Source organism: Zonotrichia leucophrys, chromosome 1, assembly GCF_028769735.1.
Source record: "Zonotrichia leucophrys gambelii isolate GWCS_2022_RI chromosome 1, RI_Zleu_2.0, whole genome shotgun sequence".
NCBI classification, from domain to species: Eukaryota; Metazoa; Chordata; class Aves; order Passeriformes; family Passerellidae; genus Zonotrichia; species Zonotrichia leucophrys.
Genome location: NC_088169.1, coordinates 86,233,231 through 86,249,362, shown reverse-complemented (window position 1 = coordinate 86,249,362; position 16,132 = coordinate 86,233,231). Strand labels below are relative to the sequence as shown.

General features: G+C 48.2%; 1 protein-coding gene across 8 annotated transcripts in view; it reads right to left on the bottom strand.

Annotated features, from left to right (window-relative positions):
- Nucleotides 1-168: 168 nt before the first annotated feature.
- Nucleotides 169-16,132, bottom strand: part of GAB2 (GRB2 associated binding protein 2) — a 93,420-nt gene continuing 77,456 nt past the window's right edge. For 5 of the 8 annotated variants that reach the window (XM_064720176.1, XM_064720212.1, XM_064720226.1 and 2 more), the window contains 7 exons: nucleotides 14,132-14,730; nucleotides 12,994-13,088; nucleotides 11,988-12,270; nucleotides 10,901-10,991; nucleotides 9,486-9,588; nucleotides 8,512-8,637; nucleotides 169-6,916 (listed from right to left, as the gene is read on the bottom strand). In XM_064720176.1, coding sequence (XP_064576246.1) covers nucleotides 6,773-6,916; nucleotides 8,512-8,637; nucleotides 9,486-9,588; nucleotides 10,901-10,991; nucleotides 11,988-12,270; nucleotides 12,994-13,088; nucleotides 14,132-14,730 — 1,441 coding nt within the window. In that variant the 3' untranslated portion in view covers nucleotides 169-6,772. The remainder of the gene's footprint in view (nucleotides 6,917-8,511; nucleotides 8,638-9,485; nucleotides 9,589-10,900; nucleotides 10,992-11,987; nucleotides 12,271-12,993; nucleotides 13,089-14,131; nucleotides 14,731-16,132) is intronic. The other 3 variants (XM_064720184.1, XM_064720193.1, XM_064720203.1) reach the window with 3 other exon arrangements.

Below are 16,132 nucleotides of genomic sequence, written 5' to 3'. Positions count from 1 at the left end.
AAGCTGTAGGAGACACTTGGCAACATGCTGAGAAGATGCTCTGAAAGCTTTAAAGGTGCTACATAATCAAACTTGATCTGCTTATTAGTTTCCCCCTTTTTCCCCTGCTCTGAATCCATACTGGGAATCACAAGGAAGAGATATCTTTTTATTATCATTCTTTTATTTTCCTGTTGCTTTTCTGTTTCATATACAGTACTTAAAAATGAGATCACCTTCACGTCAGGCATGTACCATGTTTATTAACAGCAAAAAAAGTATTATCTAGGCTTCACTCAAGACCGATTTACAGGATAAATAATTGCTTCAAATTACTTTAAAAAAAACCAACCAAACAACAACCCCCCAAAGAATAAATTAATAACTTAAGTGATTAGCTGTCCACAGTGATTTGAAAACTTAATAACCATTCAAACAGTGACACCACAAGAAGACACATACTGTACAGTTTGCCACAGATTACTCTTGTCCTTCCTTCTACAAATGGAAATCAAAAAATTAAAAATACTCCTCTTTAAGAACAGTCATAGGCTTTGAAACACACAAAACATCCCTGCGAATCGGCTGCTGATGCAACAGCTTCACAGCCAGGGCTCCAACCCCTCCTCGCAGCAGGTTAAGAAACAAATGGAGAAAACTACCCTAATCAGACTGGGTCTGTTCCCACACAATGATGCCCAAAGTTCCCACACAATGACGGCAAACTCACGTTGACTTTGCCAAGGGCTGGGATGAGTGGGATACAACTACTCTAAAGGTTTGGTCCTAACCCTACGGGATTCATCGACAGGCTCCCCGTGGAGCCCAGGGTCCTGCTCCCTTCCCCTCTCTGCAGCGTGGCTCAGCCACCACGTCCATACTGCTCTCAAAAACCCGTGGTATTTCCAGGGTAAATGTGGCAGCAGAACACTGAAAACTGTGCAAATGACATTTCCCCCACCCCCTCACTCAGAAGAAAATCCTGCCAAGTTTTTTTTCACCTTAGTAGTTAAGGATGAAGGGGTTTTTAATGAGTTTTGCAGGGCGGGATGTGTTGGTGTCGTGTATGATGCTGGGCATGACAATAGGTTAGCACCACCTGCTGCCAAGCCATTGCCTGCAGAATCAAAACAGCTCTTTGCATTATTAGATGTCAATTAATTACACCTCAATGACACATCTGTGAGGTGGGGAAATAAGTACTAAAAACCTTCATTTTACAAGCCGGAGAAAAAGCAGGATACAGAGTTCACATGAACCCTCTCATCCCACATGAGGATACAGTGTGGTGTCACCCAGAGAATGACAATAAAAATGATGGTTTCTTATCTCCTGGTCTGGGGGCAAACCTCTCCCATATGGTCAACCCACTGGCCCACAAATGAACCCATTATATGTTAGCAATGGGCTGCATCAAAAATTAAGAGCCTGTTGATTGGGAGCAATCCTGTTGAGAAGCTTTTTCAGCTAAAGAGATGGAGCCATGCGCCCCAGCTTCTGTTTCAGATATTACTGGCTGGTGTTAGAACTTGAACACCACGTGCCAGGACCAGCTGGCCGTGGGCTGGAAGGGGACAGCTGTATTGTGACACCTTGCTACATATCAGCTTTTCTCAAGAGAAGACACTAAACCAGCAACCTGATCAACAGTACAACACTAGGAGTCGTGAACAAGGAGATAAAATTGTGACTACAAGGATGAGACACCAAGGACAGGCTGATAGAGGGATGAACTGCTCCAGACCAAGGAGGAATCGTGAACAAAAAGTGCACATCTTGACCTGCAAGAGCCTCATCAACAGCTCCAAGATCATTATGTACATGTGGGAAGGCTGGGCAGAGAAGAGAGGCACTCACACTCATCAGAGGCCCTAAATTGGCTTATTGGCCCTTGTGATTTGATGCTGGACTGGTCCTTCTGATTTTTTTGATGGTTCTTTGACAGCCATGTGTGTTCTCTGGCTGGTGCCAAAGTTAGGCTTTGCTCTTCCCCCTTCCTGTAGAACTTGGGCTTCTTCATATCCACAGTTCTGCTGCAACCATCTCACCTAGACGGCATCCCTCCTATGGCACACGCACTGTGGGTGTCAGCTTTTACATGGAATGGAACTTTTACATCACCAGGTGGGAAAACAACAACACAATGCAAGCACAACTTGAGAAAACCACCCTTTTACTTGCCTCCTGGGCCAGAAAGTTCCGACAGCACCTGGGAACTATTTTAGCAACTTCCATAAGACCTGGACGTGGCTGTACCCCCATTTCCGGTGCGGAGGTGGCATGGGTTTGCTGAGAGGTCTGGACCTAGCCTGACAAATTTACAGGTTCAAGCTGTCTCACAGTTGCTAGAACTGCCTGTCCATGTCCTGGATGACTTGTTCTGGGCCAGTCAGCCCTTTCCCAGGTGCAAGGGATGGCCCAGTGTGGATTAGGTCTTCTCACTGGGGAGTATGGCCTTAGGGGTTGAGCTGTGTGCCTTGCCACTTGGCTTCATGGCCAGAGAAGCGGCCCTGTACCTGTTTTGGATGTTACAGGGCTCCAAGCAACCCCCTGGGCGCCCTCCCTCACATGGAGGAGTCTCCACTCAACCCGAGCAGCACAGGGTCTCAGTGTGGAAGAGATGCTTCAAGCAGGGTCAGCTATGGGGTTCACCTAGACTGATCCTGAAAAACTTCAGGGATGAAGATGGCACCTCCAGGGACAACCCTGTGAAACCATGGCACTGCTGCCCCAGGAACAGCTCATGGGACCCTCAGCAAGGTGTCTGTCAGGATGTCCTGGTCCCCACACATTTCTTGTAGGGTTTCTCCTGCCCAGCTCAGAGCTGGGTGAACAGCCCAAGCATTCCTGAATGCCAGAGCACAGGCATCACGTTGTCAGGCAGGATGACCCCTTGAGAGTGAAGTGCCCGAGAGTGGTGGAAGCTCCTGTCCCACCAGCTTCTACTGAGCATTCCACAACCCACAAATCTCTGCACATCTGACCCAAAAACACAGGCCAAAGGAGCACACGGTGAGGACCAAGACCCAAACCTTACTGGCAAACTCCTCTGCCTTCTCTCGTCCCAACCTCATGTTCTCTCATATCTCACCCTTGCCAGTGGCTGGTGGCCCAGAGTTCAAATCCATTCCAGTTAGCTCCTAGACAAGCCAAGCCTTTCCTATCTTTTGGTTCTGATTCTGCATTTGGCCCTCTTTGCCAGACTCTCAGCTTTGCCCTGGCACTCTCTGCGCTCACACATTATTCTCGTTCGCCAGCTTGAGACTAAGCCTAAGCCTGGCATCTATTTAGAGCTGGAAATGTATTTCCCACTGAACACTCAAATGCCAGTTCAGAGCAAATCAGCTCCAAGGCAGCTCACACATCTCACCAGGCAGAGGAATGATGAGCAGCATTTGCATACTCACAGCAAGGGATACACACTCTTGGAGACTTTTGCCTTTAAAACCACCTGCTTAGTCATTTTCAAGCTTGGGGAAAGCTTTGAGCCATGGACCCACTGCTTCATAAAACTAAATACTGAGGTCATGGTGCTTGTCCCACAGACAACCCTTCTCCATGAGCACACACACATGGCAAGCACTTTTCTAAATCAAACCACAGAGCTGTAGAGCAGGCTCTGACGTGAAGGCTCAAGCCAGTTTAATTTCAATTAAAATGAATAATTTGCAATGTTCTCAGTTTCCTTAAATACCTATTTCTAACAAAGGAGCCTGTCATACTTAAGAATCCAAGTATAAAGTGGATGTGATAAACTCAATGCCTTCAGGACAAAGTTCTTGGCAGTCTGTGTAATTAAAGCAGCTGCTTTTCAATATGGTTTAAGACTAAATACTGCACAAACATTAATCACCAGGGACTGCTGTAATCAGCTTGGCAATCGTTATGGGTGACTATTTCCACTGAAGCCATTGATTACTTAATGCTTTCAGGAGGGATTGATACAGTCGTGTCTATATGGCACAGAGTCTGTGGCCCTCCGCTTAGTTTGGTGGTGCTGTTTGCTTGGTGCTTTGCAGGGGGGAAAAGGTAGAGGAATGTATCTTTTTCAGTGAAAACACAGACTTCACTGCAAAGCAGAGAGGGGCCAGCAACCAGCAGTTGTTAAGTAGCTGCTTTTGGGCCATTTTGGTCCTTGGTCTGCCAAATGCAATGAACCAGTTACTAGGGATGCTCATGAGAGGAAATTATCAAAACACAGGGTCTGAGCCTGGGAAAAGAGCTATCCCATGCCAGTGGTGGCCCCATGAACAAAGACATTTGTGAAACATGGAGAAAAAGGTCTAGTTTCTCCAGTACCACAAAAGGCTTTTCCAGTCCTAATTAACCCCTTGGATTAAACGTGGGAGTGGGCACTGGATGCACCTAGTCCCAGTGCAGAAGCGCAGGGCACCCACTCAGCAACTCGCACTCAAACCCCATGTGTTCTCTCTCTCGCCACTAAAGCTAACAGCTTTGAAGAAGAAATGGGAAAAAATCAGCTTCCCAGAAGAGTGACATTCTTTTTGGTGGGGATGGGGAGCTCTCTCCCAGATGGGTGAATGCACACTTCAGTGGGCTCTGGATCAGACCCAATGTTTAGTCTCCCCTGAGATGCAGAGATGAAGGGGTCAATAGAAATATGAAGTACTGCATTCTAGTCTTCATTTTGTCAACTCACCAGGCAAGTGTGCAAGCCTCCAGCAGGAGGCAATGGCCCTTGCAGGGTGTAACACCCCCCCCGACCTTTAGAAAGCATCTGACTCTGCTAAATCTTCCCCTTTGGGGCTTTGAGGTTTTTTCACTTCTAGTAATTATAATTATTAACATAAACATTAGGGTGTTTGTTTCCTTGTTTCTATAAAAGTCCAACACTTCAATATCTCAACAGGGTTATCAGAGCTTTTCATTAGCATCCTTCCCTTTCATGAAGAAAACACAAAAAGGTGTTGAAAGTTCAAGACTTATTTTACCAGCACACAGCACACACAGCCCTTAAGGGACTGGAATCCTATCCCCATGTGGGTCACGTCTGGCCCTTTCCAAGCTCAGACCAAGATTAAGGAAATGTGTTAATGCTTAAGCATTAATAATCAATACAACTTGGTGGTGTTGGCGGAACATAGAGCCCACGGTGCTGGGAGGGGTTCAGCTCACAGAAAGAATAGCTCCAGCTCTTTAATAAATATTATTACCTAATCTTTCTGATGTCTCCTTCATTTGGCTCTTGGTTTGCGGTCAGCCTGTTTATTCGTGTCAGCGCTTGCTGTCTGGCAATCAGGCTGCTCCATGGCAATCTTTCGTCCTTCCTGTTTTCATGAGATCATGAATTATTATCTCTGCATTAAACTGTCTCGTCCTTCTCTTCTCTCTGTGCTCAGCAGCTGTCTGGGGAATGATCCCAAAGCCTGGATGTGTTAAGGATGCTGGCAAGGGACAACAGCAGACTCCCACCCATAATTAGAGCCTAGGGCCATTAATGTCAGCAAGCCCCAGTGTTGTGTTGAAGAAACATTGCTGAAGATGAGGGGAAAATAGTTCAGCCTTTTGCACCCTCCACAAACCAACCACAATGCTACGTTAAAGCTCCTACTGAAATGCCCTGCCCTGACCCTCCTGACCAACCTCTTCCCAAGCCTATGACCTCACCATCAACCAACATCTCAATTACCCTTCTTCTTTCTTCCAAGAAACATTCCACCGAACCTCCTCACCCAGGACCAATCTCTGCAGTACACCACTGGCCTTCTCCCAGTCCTCACAGCAGCCTCCCGCTCCCTTCTTGCCACTCATCCTTATTCCAGTCTACACACACAGGGTCTTCAGAGCCTCCCTGCCCCCTCAAACTCAACCACAGGGCTTCTCACAATGTCCATGATGTAGGACTCTCACTCTATGGGCTTCTTCTGGTGCCTCAAAAGGCAAACTGTGGTTTTTAGGGTCAGATTCACAGGAATTGGTATCTGATAGGCAGTGGGTCAGTGCTTAAATTCTACCTTGCAAAGCCAATCCCTCCAGCCCCTTCCAAAACCAATCTCTCCAGCCCGTTTACTCTGAGAGTTAATGGAGAATACAAACAGAAGAACCCAAACAAACTCATGAGAGCATATGCTGACATGTATGTGTGTGTATGATGGGGGAAGTCCTGGAGTCCTAAGTCAGCTCAATGGGATGGTGGGGATGGTGCGTCAAGCTCCTGAAGGTTAACAACCCCAACCAAAACCTTGGGGGCTGTCCAACCAAGAGCAGAACAGCCCTCAGAGGTTTTGAACATATTATTTACAAGAGACAGGACAACAAAAGTGATTTCAAAAGCAATGGTCCTTGCTCAGTTTCGGGACTGGGAGGAGGCAGAGAAGAGGACAACCATAAGGAGTGGAGAATCAGAGCTGGGCAATGATATCCTTTGGGAGATGCTGCAAACCTGCGTGGCATGGTTTAGGGTACGATATCGAAGAAGACGGGGAGAGATGATGCAGTGTTAGAACATACAAGGTGGCTTTAATAGCTGTAAGGAAAAGATGAGTAGGGTGAAACCTGGTATTGCTAAGTCAAAGTTCCTGGACAGTGCATCCAGCAGCTAAAGCACAAACCTAGCCACCAAACATAGTTGGTCTTTATCACTGGCAAACAGTATCCGCCAAGTCTTCCCCTGAAATTAAGTTTTGTTTTGTTTTAAGAGAAAAAAACAAACCAATGACACCCCCTCCCCTCCACAGAGAAGTCTTAGAAATCCAGCCCAAGTGGGTCTGGTACCCCAGCAGCTGGGGAAAACCAACAGGACATTTTCCTGTTTTGCTGCCTGCCGCGGGTACTACTGCTTCATGCTCTTGGCAGGCTCCGAGGACTGCCGCACATCAGTCCACTCCTGCATGGTGCTCTGCAGCGCCTGTGTCTTCTCCTTGTCCACCTGCACGTAATCAACCTTCTCATCTGAGGCGACTGACGATGTGGAGGGCTGTGGGGAGCAGAAACAGGGCACCGTCCGGTCACTCATCAGCTCCCTGCTCTTCCCTCTCACTCCTTCCTGCAGGTGCCACAAGCCCACCAGCACCATTCCTGCTTTCTTGAAGACTTCACAGCTCATCACCCTCCCTCGAACCTCCCAAAGACACATGGATGAAGGATTTCAACCTGCTCTGCCTCTTGCTGGCATGAGACTGCAGTGCAGTGAGAGGGTAGAAACAGCACATGGGTCTCTACCTTCTCACAAACTTTGGGACATGAATGTTTGGTTGTAATTGTGTTCTGTAACTGCTGACTTTTTGAGTTCAGTCTTGCATCTTGCTCATTTTCCTGTAAAGAACTCCAGAACTCTTAGAGATACACATAAAAATACCAGCTCTATACCTTTCAGCTGTGCTGACTCTACCCACCTATGGCACTAGCTCATTTTCATTCCCAAAACAATAGATATGTTTGCAGGGTCTCCCAAGAGATGTGTTGAGAACAAGGAGATACTTTTTAGCATAACTCCTGGAGTCCTGAAGCTTTTTCTGACTTTACAAGCATTTCACAGGACCTCCATCTGCTTGTAACTGGAGCCGGATCATGCTTTTCAGTGGTCTAAAATCACTTTTCCAGAATGGGATATAATTTAAATGGGTGATACTTGCAGAAATATTGCTGGGCAGAAATAAACCATCAAGGGACAATTGTCAAATAATAAAAGGATCTAACCAGTGGGATGCTTTGCCTGGGAAACAAGGTGGTGTTTGAGGAAGTGAGGCCAACTCACAAATGGTTGCCATGAATGTTTATACAACCCTAGTCCTTCACCTCTCAGGTGCAAAATCCAAGTCTGGTCTTGGAGGAGCTGTTGTTTTGAAGGAGGAAAAAACCAATTCTGATACTTCTTGGGATACCTCCTGACAGCTTTTCAATGTATAGTCTCCAGCTGAGTTTGTGGTCTCATCAGCATCCCTGAACCCTGCACATCCACGCTTCTGCTTTGCACTGCCAGCAAAGCTGCAGACATGCAAGAGAGACTGAGTTTGACCTAGAGCAAATATAGCAGTGGGTCACAGAATAGTTTGGGTTGGAAGGGACCTTAAAGATTATTTCATTTCAACCATGCCATGGGCAGAAACACCTTCCACTAGACCAGGTTGCTCTAAGACCCATCCAACCAGGCCTTGAAGACTTCCAGGGATGTGGCAACCAAAGCTTCTTCGGGCAGTCTGTTGAAGTGCCTCACTACACACACAGTACAGAATTTCTTTCTAATATCTAATCTAAACCTGCTCTCTGACAGCTGGAAACCATTACCCCTTTAGTGTCACTGTATATCCTTGTCAAAAGTCCCTCTCCACCTCTCTTGTAGCCCCTTTAGGCAATGGAAAATGGTTCAAGGTCTCCTTGGAGCCTTTTCTCCTCCAGGCTGAACAATCCCACCTGTCTCAGCCTGCCTCCATCGTAGAGGTGGTCCAGCTTTCTGAGCATCAGAGATTCCCGAGACCCCAGTCTGGGCTTTGTACCACGCTGTTGCCAATGTGCACAGAACCCCTTAAAAATGCATCACTTTTAATCAGAAGTTTATAAAATCCCCCATACCTTCCTGTGTGGCCCTGGTGAGCTTGGCTGGAAGTCCAGGGCCAGGTAATCCACACTCCCCGAACTCTTTTTAGGCGCTGGACTGTTGGTACCACTAGGAACAGGAGAAGCAGAAATGGGGTTTTGCTAATGCAGGAAAGAGACAGGAGAGATAATGAGGATTAAAGTGGGAAGGAAGAAAGAAAAAAGGAAATTAACACAAATCCAGAAATGAAACATGTTGGAGGCACCTTTAAAAGACCCTGGTTATTTGCTCACCTGCCTCTGGGACAAGGATATGCAAGAACTGCTGGGATACTATAAATGCTGTATATTGTGCTAACAAATATTTCAAACTCATGCTCTTGATTTCATGTATCAGAGCAGCTCTGCCTTTGTGCTGATTTTACTCACATGCCTGACAGCAGACGTGGGCTTTAGCATGTCCCTAGAACCACACCTCAGCAAGGCCAGGCCAGCTCTGGGATCTTTGCTAATCACAACCATGCTGCACAGAGCACAGATTTCCTCTATCCCATTAGTTACATAGCCTCAAAAATATGCTTCAAGTCAGTAGCTTCACCAAAACAGACAAAATCCCCTCCCTGTAAGCAGTGCCACTCCCTGCGTCTGCTCTGATAGCCCCTGCTCCCACAGAAACATGATGTCAGCAGCTATTAGGGGAAAAAAATTGAAAAAAGTCAACCTTAATTAGGAAAATACACCCTGACAGTCTGTATAAATTTTTAAATCCCTCTTAATTCCTGGCAAAGTGGGTGATACATGTTTCTGCTCTCATACACATTTAAAACTGCAATGAGACATGCTGTTTTCAGAAGGAAACACCCTGTTTTGTGCACTGAGGGATGCACATAAGGATGTACTCCACACTGTGCTATCTGAGCACTTCCCTGTCACGAGCTAGGAATGCATCTGCAGAGCTGGGGAGATTGAATGTCCTGCCAGAACCATCTATCTTAGCTGTGGGCCCTTACCATGGCCACGTAGTTCTCCTCGCTCTCTCCCGAGTCAGTGCTGGTGATGCTCTGGGAGGAGACAGGGCGACAGTACTGCAGAGAGCCGGCGTTGAAGGTCTGCCTGCAGGGACAGGGGGAAGGTGTTACTGAGGGCTGCGGGTCCTGCTTGTCCTTTGCCATGGAGGTGGGAGAGGGCAGCTCCTGATGCCTGCAACCATCACCGTGACCCAGCCTGGGCATGAGGAAGAGCTGGTGGCATTGAGGTTCTCCAGCCTGCCCCTTCCATCGGTTGGAAATCCTTGGGTTTGGTCTTCTCAATTTTTTCTTACTAGAATTTTTTAGTAACCCCTTGCTTTCTATGTACCTATAACTCTCCTGCTCTCATCTACACATATGAGATTCCACTAACTCCTTCATCTCTCAGGAAACATTTAATTGTGGAGGATGGAGGGGCAGCCTTGGTGAAGCCTCTCACCTCCAGCTCCACCACAACAACAGGATTTGTTAACCGTACAGGCCCTATCCAAATTTTTTGCAGGAAAACAAATCCTCTGAGGAATTGTCTTTCTTTCAATTGGCCAAATCTAATTATACTGAACAAAATAATGAAATCAGCTTCTGGCATTAAAGCACGTGTCTCAAAAAGCTATTTGTTGCCTTTCAGTAAAGCAGGGTCATATGATTAGCTGATAGGGGAAAAATCCATTAGCTTCTCCAGGGTCAGACCTCTTGTCAATCAAACCCTGCTTGCTGCTTCCCAGCGCAGTGATTTCAGCACACAGCGTTCATGCCCTGCAGTCAGTCTCCACACAATCCAATTTATTAGAGGAGTCATAGCAGCCAAGCTTTGCTTCTGCCTTTTACTGGTCAACATCAAACCGTGAATTAGTAGCAGAGCTGGAATTGTGCGAATCCTGTTATTTTTGGCTGGCAGACATAGCTCTGAAGTGCTTTGGTTTAATTTTGCAGACTTCCTTCAGGCTAAGCTTTGCTTTCAAGGCAATCAAAACACGGCTTGGTCAGACCCTGAGAGTCACCCTGTGCTTTTAGATGACAGTGGGGTTTGGGGGGGAATAGCTTGGATGTGAAATCATGCCCCCCACACAGCATGGCTGAGTTGGTCTGGCTCAGCTGAATCATGAATCGTGGCAGACCACAGGTCCCAGATCAGAGCCATGGCTCTCCAGCAGTTGTCAGATCCCAGAAACAGGAAATGTCTTCAAGGGATCTTAATTATCTTGTTAGCCACATGTTGGGCTTTCATGTGAAATCCCAACCTAAATGAATTTACCTTCCTGCCACCAGCTGTGATGTGGGGAATGTTTAATCCATGGCAGAGGTGACAGCATGGCTACCTGTGAATGTCAGTAAGAATGAGACCAGAGAGCTGCTGTTGGAGCAAAGCAAGAAATCATCCCCCAGCCATTACTCACGTTGGCCTGGACCAGGATTTTGTGACTGGCGATTTGAAGGGAAGCTCATCAATGACAGCGTTGTTCCTCAGGTCCAGCGGTGATGGCTTTGCTGGGTAGGGGAAAAGCCTTTATTCAGAGACAGCATGTTCCTACAATTCAGCATCCATGACTGGCATGAAAGTGCCCCCAACAGATGGTTGATTACTTCCCATTCTACTAATCAGCTCCTCAGCCCTCCCTGCTGATGACAAATACTCCAAACCAAAACCCCTGTGCTGATTTACGCCAGAACTGTGGGAAAACAGTGAATTTCTCCCCCTGCTTCACAGCCTCAAAGTGGATGGGTAGTCCCAAAAGGGGGATGTGCCTTCTAGGGAATAGAGATCTGCTAAAAATGCCCAAACTCCAAAACCACTCATTAAATATCTGTGGTAACTAATGCATTTTATGGGAACAAGACCAGGCTCTGCCAGGCCTGAACTACCTCTGTGTGGAGTGTTTTCCCATAGGGAATGGAAAAGGACATCTGAAGGGTAGCAGATGAAAGCCCTTCTCATCATGGATGGTTCAAAAGGTGGAAGAGTTCTATGCTCCAACCCCAGCCCTTGAATGGAGTGTCCATGAGGTTAGGTGTTGACACCCTAGAGATGGGAGCCCTCCTCCTCAGGATCTCCTTGGCCACCGGTCAGACAATGGATTAGGGAGAGATTTGTAGAATGTCGGCAGAGCCCTGAAGGAAGAACTGCCTGGAACCAGCCTGTAGGAAACTGTAGGAAAAACTTGTGTCATCTGAATACAACTTTGAGATTTTGGGGTGGAGCACAGGGAGGGGTGCAGGCCAAGGGGGTGAAATCCTGCTTGTGAAATGCATCTGTAAAGGCCTGGAAGGGTTTGAGATGGAGTGTTCAAGCACCATGAAAGCTACATTTGCCCTACAGAGCTTCTGAAAGAGGAAGGGGATGGGGGACAACTGAAGGTCTGACTGTGCTGGCAGTAGCAAAGCACACCTCATGTGGGACTGGACACAACTTCACAGATGTAGTCTAAAGTATTAAAAAAACAGAAGGATTCCTGGGAAGGTTTGTGCACAGCCAAAGGTTCTTACCTTTCCGGTCGGGTTTGAGGTTGCGGTTGACTGGCGGGGGCTGGATTTCACTCAGCCGCCGGTGGCACTGAGCCACGGCTCCTCCTTTATGCACGGGAAGGGTGGCCGAGGACAAGCCCACCAGGTCAAAGTGATGCGGCCCAGGGCTCATGGGGATGTAGAGACTTTGGGCATTGTCGTTGGCTTTCTCGGCGTGGATTAGGGGCGAGGAACCGGGGTTCATGGGGACGTAGTTGTCCTCGGAGTCGGTGCTGTGGGAGCGGGCCACCACTGCCTTGGCCTGCTGGGGGAGGATCAGGCACTGTGAGCATCAGGCACTGCTCAACCCCATCCACTACAAACCCTTCATTTCATCATAACCAAACAACATCTGAGGGGACACTCACTCTAAAATCTAAGGACAAAGGGAAGGAATGATCTGTCCCCTCCTTGGACATCAGTTTGCACTGAGAGGGTCTACCTCCTTTGTTTCCAAGACATTGCAACATCCTGAGTTTTCAGAAAGGTCTTTATCACCCAGAGCTGAGCACCTTCTCATGATCAGAGTGAGCTGGAGAAGCATGCTTAACCTGGAAAGTCTTTCTTCCCTAGACTGTGTCTGTGACTAAAACAGAATATGAAAGGCTGCTTTAATGTCATTTCCAGTTCAGGAAATCTTAGAAAGTGCACACAAAAGAGGCTGTTCTGGCTACATGTCAAAATTTAGCTCAGCGGCATCCCAAGCTTTCAGGAAGAAAGCAAACTCTTGGGTAGTTTTTTTTGGGCCAAAGCTGCAGGCAGATACACTGTGTGTAAGCAAAGCTCTGCACATCATGCTGGGTTAGATGGTTGCCACCCCATCTGCTCTCTGCAGGTCACCATGGTTTAAACAGAAACCATTAACAGACCCTTCTTGACATAGCTCTGCAGGACTGGCTGTGAGGGCCAGCTTGGAACCAACCTGTCTCTGAATCTGTAAGGTGCAAGTGGTGCCTGCAGTGTGGTGGCCACACCAAGGCCAACTCACCAGGTAGGAGTGGTATCCATCGTTCATGGACTCCACTGACTGCACAGCGCTGCCGCCCCCGTGCTGGGGGTACTCGTACGTCTCACAGGAAGAAGCTGCAACACAACCACAAATTCGTGTGTCCCACCACAGCTGATAACAAAAAGGGGTCATTGAAAACAAAATCCAGGCACTGGTAGGGCAGTATCTGTTCTTGTTGATTGAGATGCTGATGAGAAGATGTGGTCTTTAGCTTGCCACAGGCTCTCTGCCATGCTCCTTTCCAATTAGCATCTCTTTGATGCACCAGCACAACTGCACGTGCCATGCAGACCTAACCCTGTTCTGCTGAAGTGCTGCAAAATCCCAGGGGTAAAGGTGTCAGATAAGGCAGATCATGGTGACAAAACTGGGTTAAGGGGAAGCTCTGTTAGAGCTTGCTCAGTAAATGTAGAGGCTGGCAGCCTCCAGGAAGGGGAGGATGGGTGCTAAGCTCCTAGACCAGTCTGTTTACTGATGAGCATGAATCTGATCTCAGCCCAAGGGTGGGCATTTAGGTAGCAGGAGATGGAAGAAGCATTTCAGAGAGCTGTCTGTATAATTTACAGTGCATTTTCTCTCCAGGCACCTTTTCTAAGTTACTTCGCAACTATCTCATCCTAGGCACGAGGTTTGGAAAGGGCATGTACACCTACAGCACACCCATGGCCAATGGCAATTGTGGCTCTGCTGCACTTAGGGTTGCTGGATTTTGGAGACATGCAAAACCAAGGTTTTGCTCACCCACCTTTGTGAGCAAAACCAAGGCATACTTCCAAGCTGAAGTATGTTCTGATAAACCTGGATATAAGTTAAAGTAAAGGTAAGCTAAAAATTGCCGAAATCACAAAAATCTGGCAAAGGGCTGCATAAGCAAGCTCATTTGGGGTTTTGGTTTAAGGTACAACACAGCCAAGAGCCAGCTGAGCAGCTCTGGTGGGCAGAACTCTGTGTATGCCTCTCCATGCCTGCTGAATACAAAAACCAGGGCCAGATCCTGGCTGAGCAGAGTTTCTCTGTGTTCTGGTTGATGCCATGTGCACCCCAGCCCTACCACAACCCAGTGGGACTGATCCACCCAAGGCTGCTGAATAGCCCAAAGCCACCCCCAGGTCCCCACCTCCAAATTCACCTCGGTGCAGTCTGCTGTTCTCCACTGCTGGCAGCGTGTTTCTCCGGGGAATGGTGGCTGCCATGGGGGTGAGACCTAGATTTTCACCAGGCTGGGGCCGCTGGGGTGGACTGCCCCAGCGTGGCTCTGTCTGCCCAGGCTTCGGGGGCCGTGGGGGTGGCGCAGCGGGCGAGTCGCTGGCGGCCACAGCCAGAGCGTTGTGGTTCTTGTCCAGTGTAAATGTCCTGGGGATCTGGTAGATGGAGAGTGGGGTGGCAGGGATGTCATAGGAGTCCGTGGAGAGCTCCCCAAACTCCTTGCATAGGGTGTTGTTGGGAGTCTTGTAGGTGTAGACCTCCTCATTATCAGTTTCGGAGCTGGTGAGGCTCGACTTGGGGTGGGTGTAGGAGCCAAAGGAGCGCGGGAGGTCGTAGGCACTGTCCCTGAACTCCGAGTTGTGCCGGCTGGGTTTTGGCAGGCTGTAAAAGCCGTGGAGTTGCCCGCCAACGCCGTTCAAGCAGTGCCCGTTGCCCTGCGAGAGCTTCTGCACCGCCGAGTCGCTCCGCATGAAGAAGGCAGACCTGGTGGCTTGGGAGAAGCTGGCACTCCTGCAGAGGGAGAGAAGAAAGGGGCTGGAATGGGGGGAGAGCTGGTTCTGGGAGCACTGCTCCCTCTGTACATCACCTTACTGGCCTGCCCTGCCCAGCTCCAGAGCAATGAGAACACCTCAGACCCCTCCAAACACGCCCACAAGCCACTTGATCCTGAAACACCATCAAAATGACTCTGTCATAGGCGAGAGGTACATGCACTCAGCTCCATGACAGGGCTATAAGCAAGAACGAGCCTTTTGTCCAGACATAAATTGATCCAAAAGGGCAATTTTCACACCAGCTGACAACATCCCAGGGCACAGCTGCCAAGTGTCAATCTGCCTGCATTGCCATCATGCCTTGACTGCCCATCTGCAGTTCAGGAGGGAGATTTCATCTCACCTCTACCTTGCAAATGTGCAAAGGCCTGAAAAAATTCCTGATGGGGATTATTTCAAGGTCTCCAGCCATGTCATCATCCTGCCCTGTTGCAGGACAAGCACTGGGGAGGTAATAGAAGTCCCCGGCTGGGATCTGTGGTTTGCAGTCCTGATGTGCACAGGGGGAGGAATGAACCTCAAGGCTAATTTCAGATTTGTAAAAACCCTGGAGTTGTTCAGGGTCAGCAGGGCAGTGTGGTCACTAGATCCATGCCTTGGTAATGATTCCTCGATTGATGTGTGGTCATGCCTGGGGACTCATCAGAACAGGGGCCTAGCACAGAGATCTCAGGCTTCTAACAACTCCTGGTGAGCCACTGCTGCTCTGCTAATTCCCCTCAGGGTACTTCATCTCCTGTTTTATCCCTTCTTTATGCCTCACATGGGTCAAGCTTTTGGGGACCACACTCTCCCAGTCAGAAAGGGCTCAGCCAGCCCCATGTAAACATTCCCCCACATGAGAAAGTTCTGCCCTGTATCAATCACTGTGGTGAGAAAAAGTGAAATGGTTATGGAGAGTTTCCAGTTGTGGCAAATCACTGGGAAAGTGCCAGTCCTTTGGGAAAAGCTGGGAGATGCTGGTTTACACTGCTCTGGTGTGGTTGATGCTCTGCAGGGACAACAGGGACTCCGTTTCCTGGAGCCAGCACGAGATGGCGCTCAGAAATAGAGTTTATTTAGAGGAAAAAGCAAGTGATGCTCTGATAAGATAAATGAATCCCTGCCACCTTTGGACCTCAGCCCACCCAGAAGTGGTTTGGGTTCTGTCAGGGTATTTTTGGTCGACACTTGAAACATCTAATGGTTAATTATTCTGCATTGCCTGCCAATTAGCTACTATTACCCTCATTTTATGGATGAGTAAAGTAAGAGTTCCAGAGCAGAAAGGGGAGGGATTCCCAGCAGTCCTGCAGCCTGACTCCATGCACTGGGCATTGATCAGAGCATTATTTCTGGCCCAGTTGCAGAAGTTACCA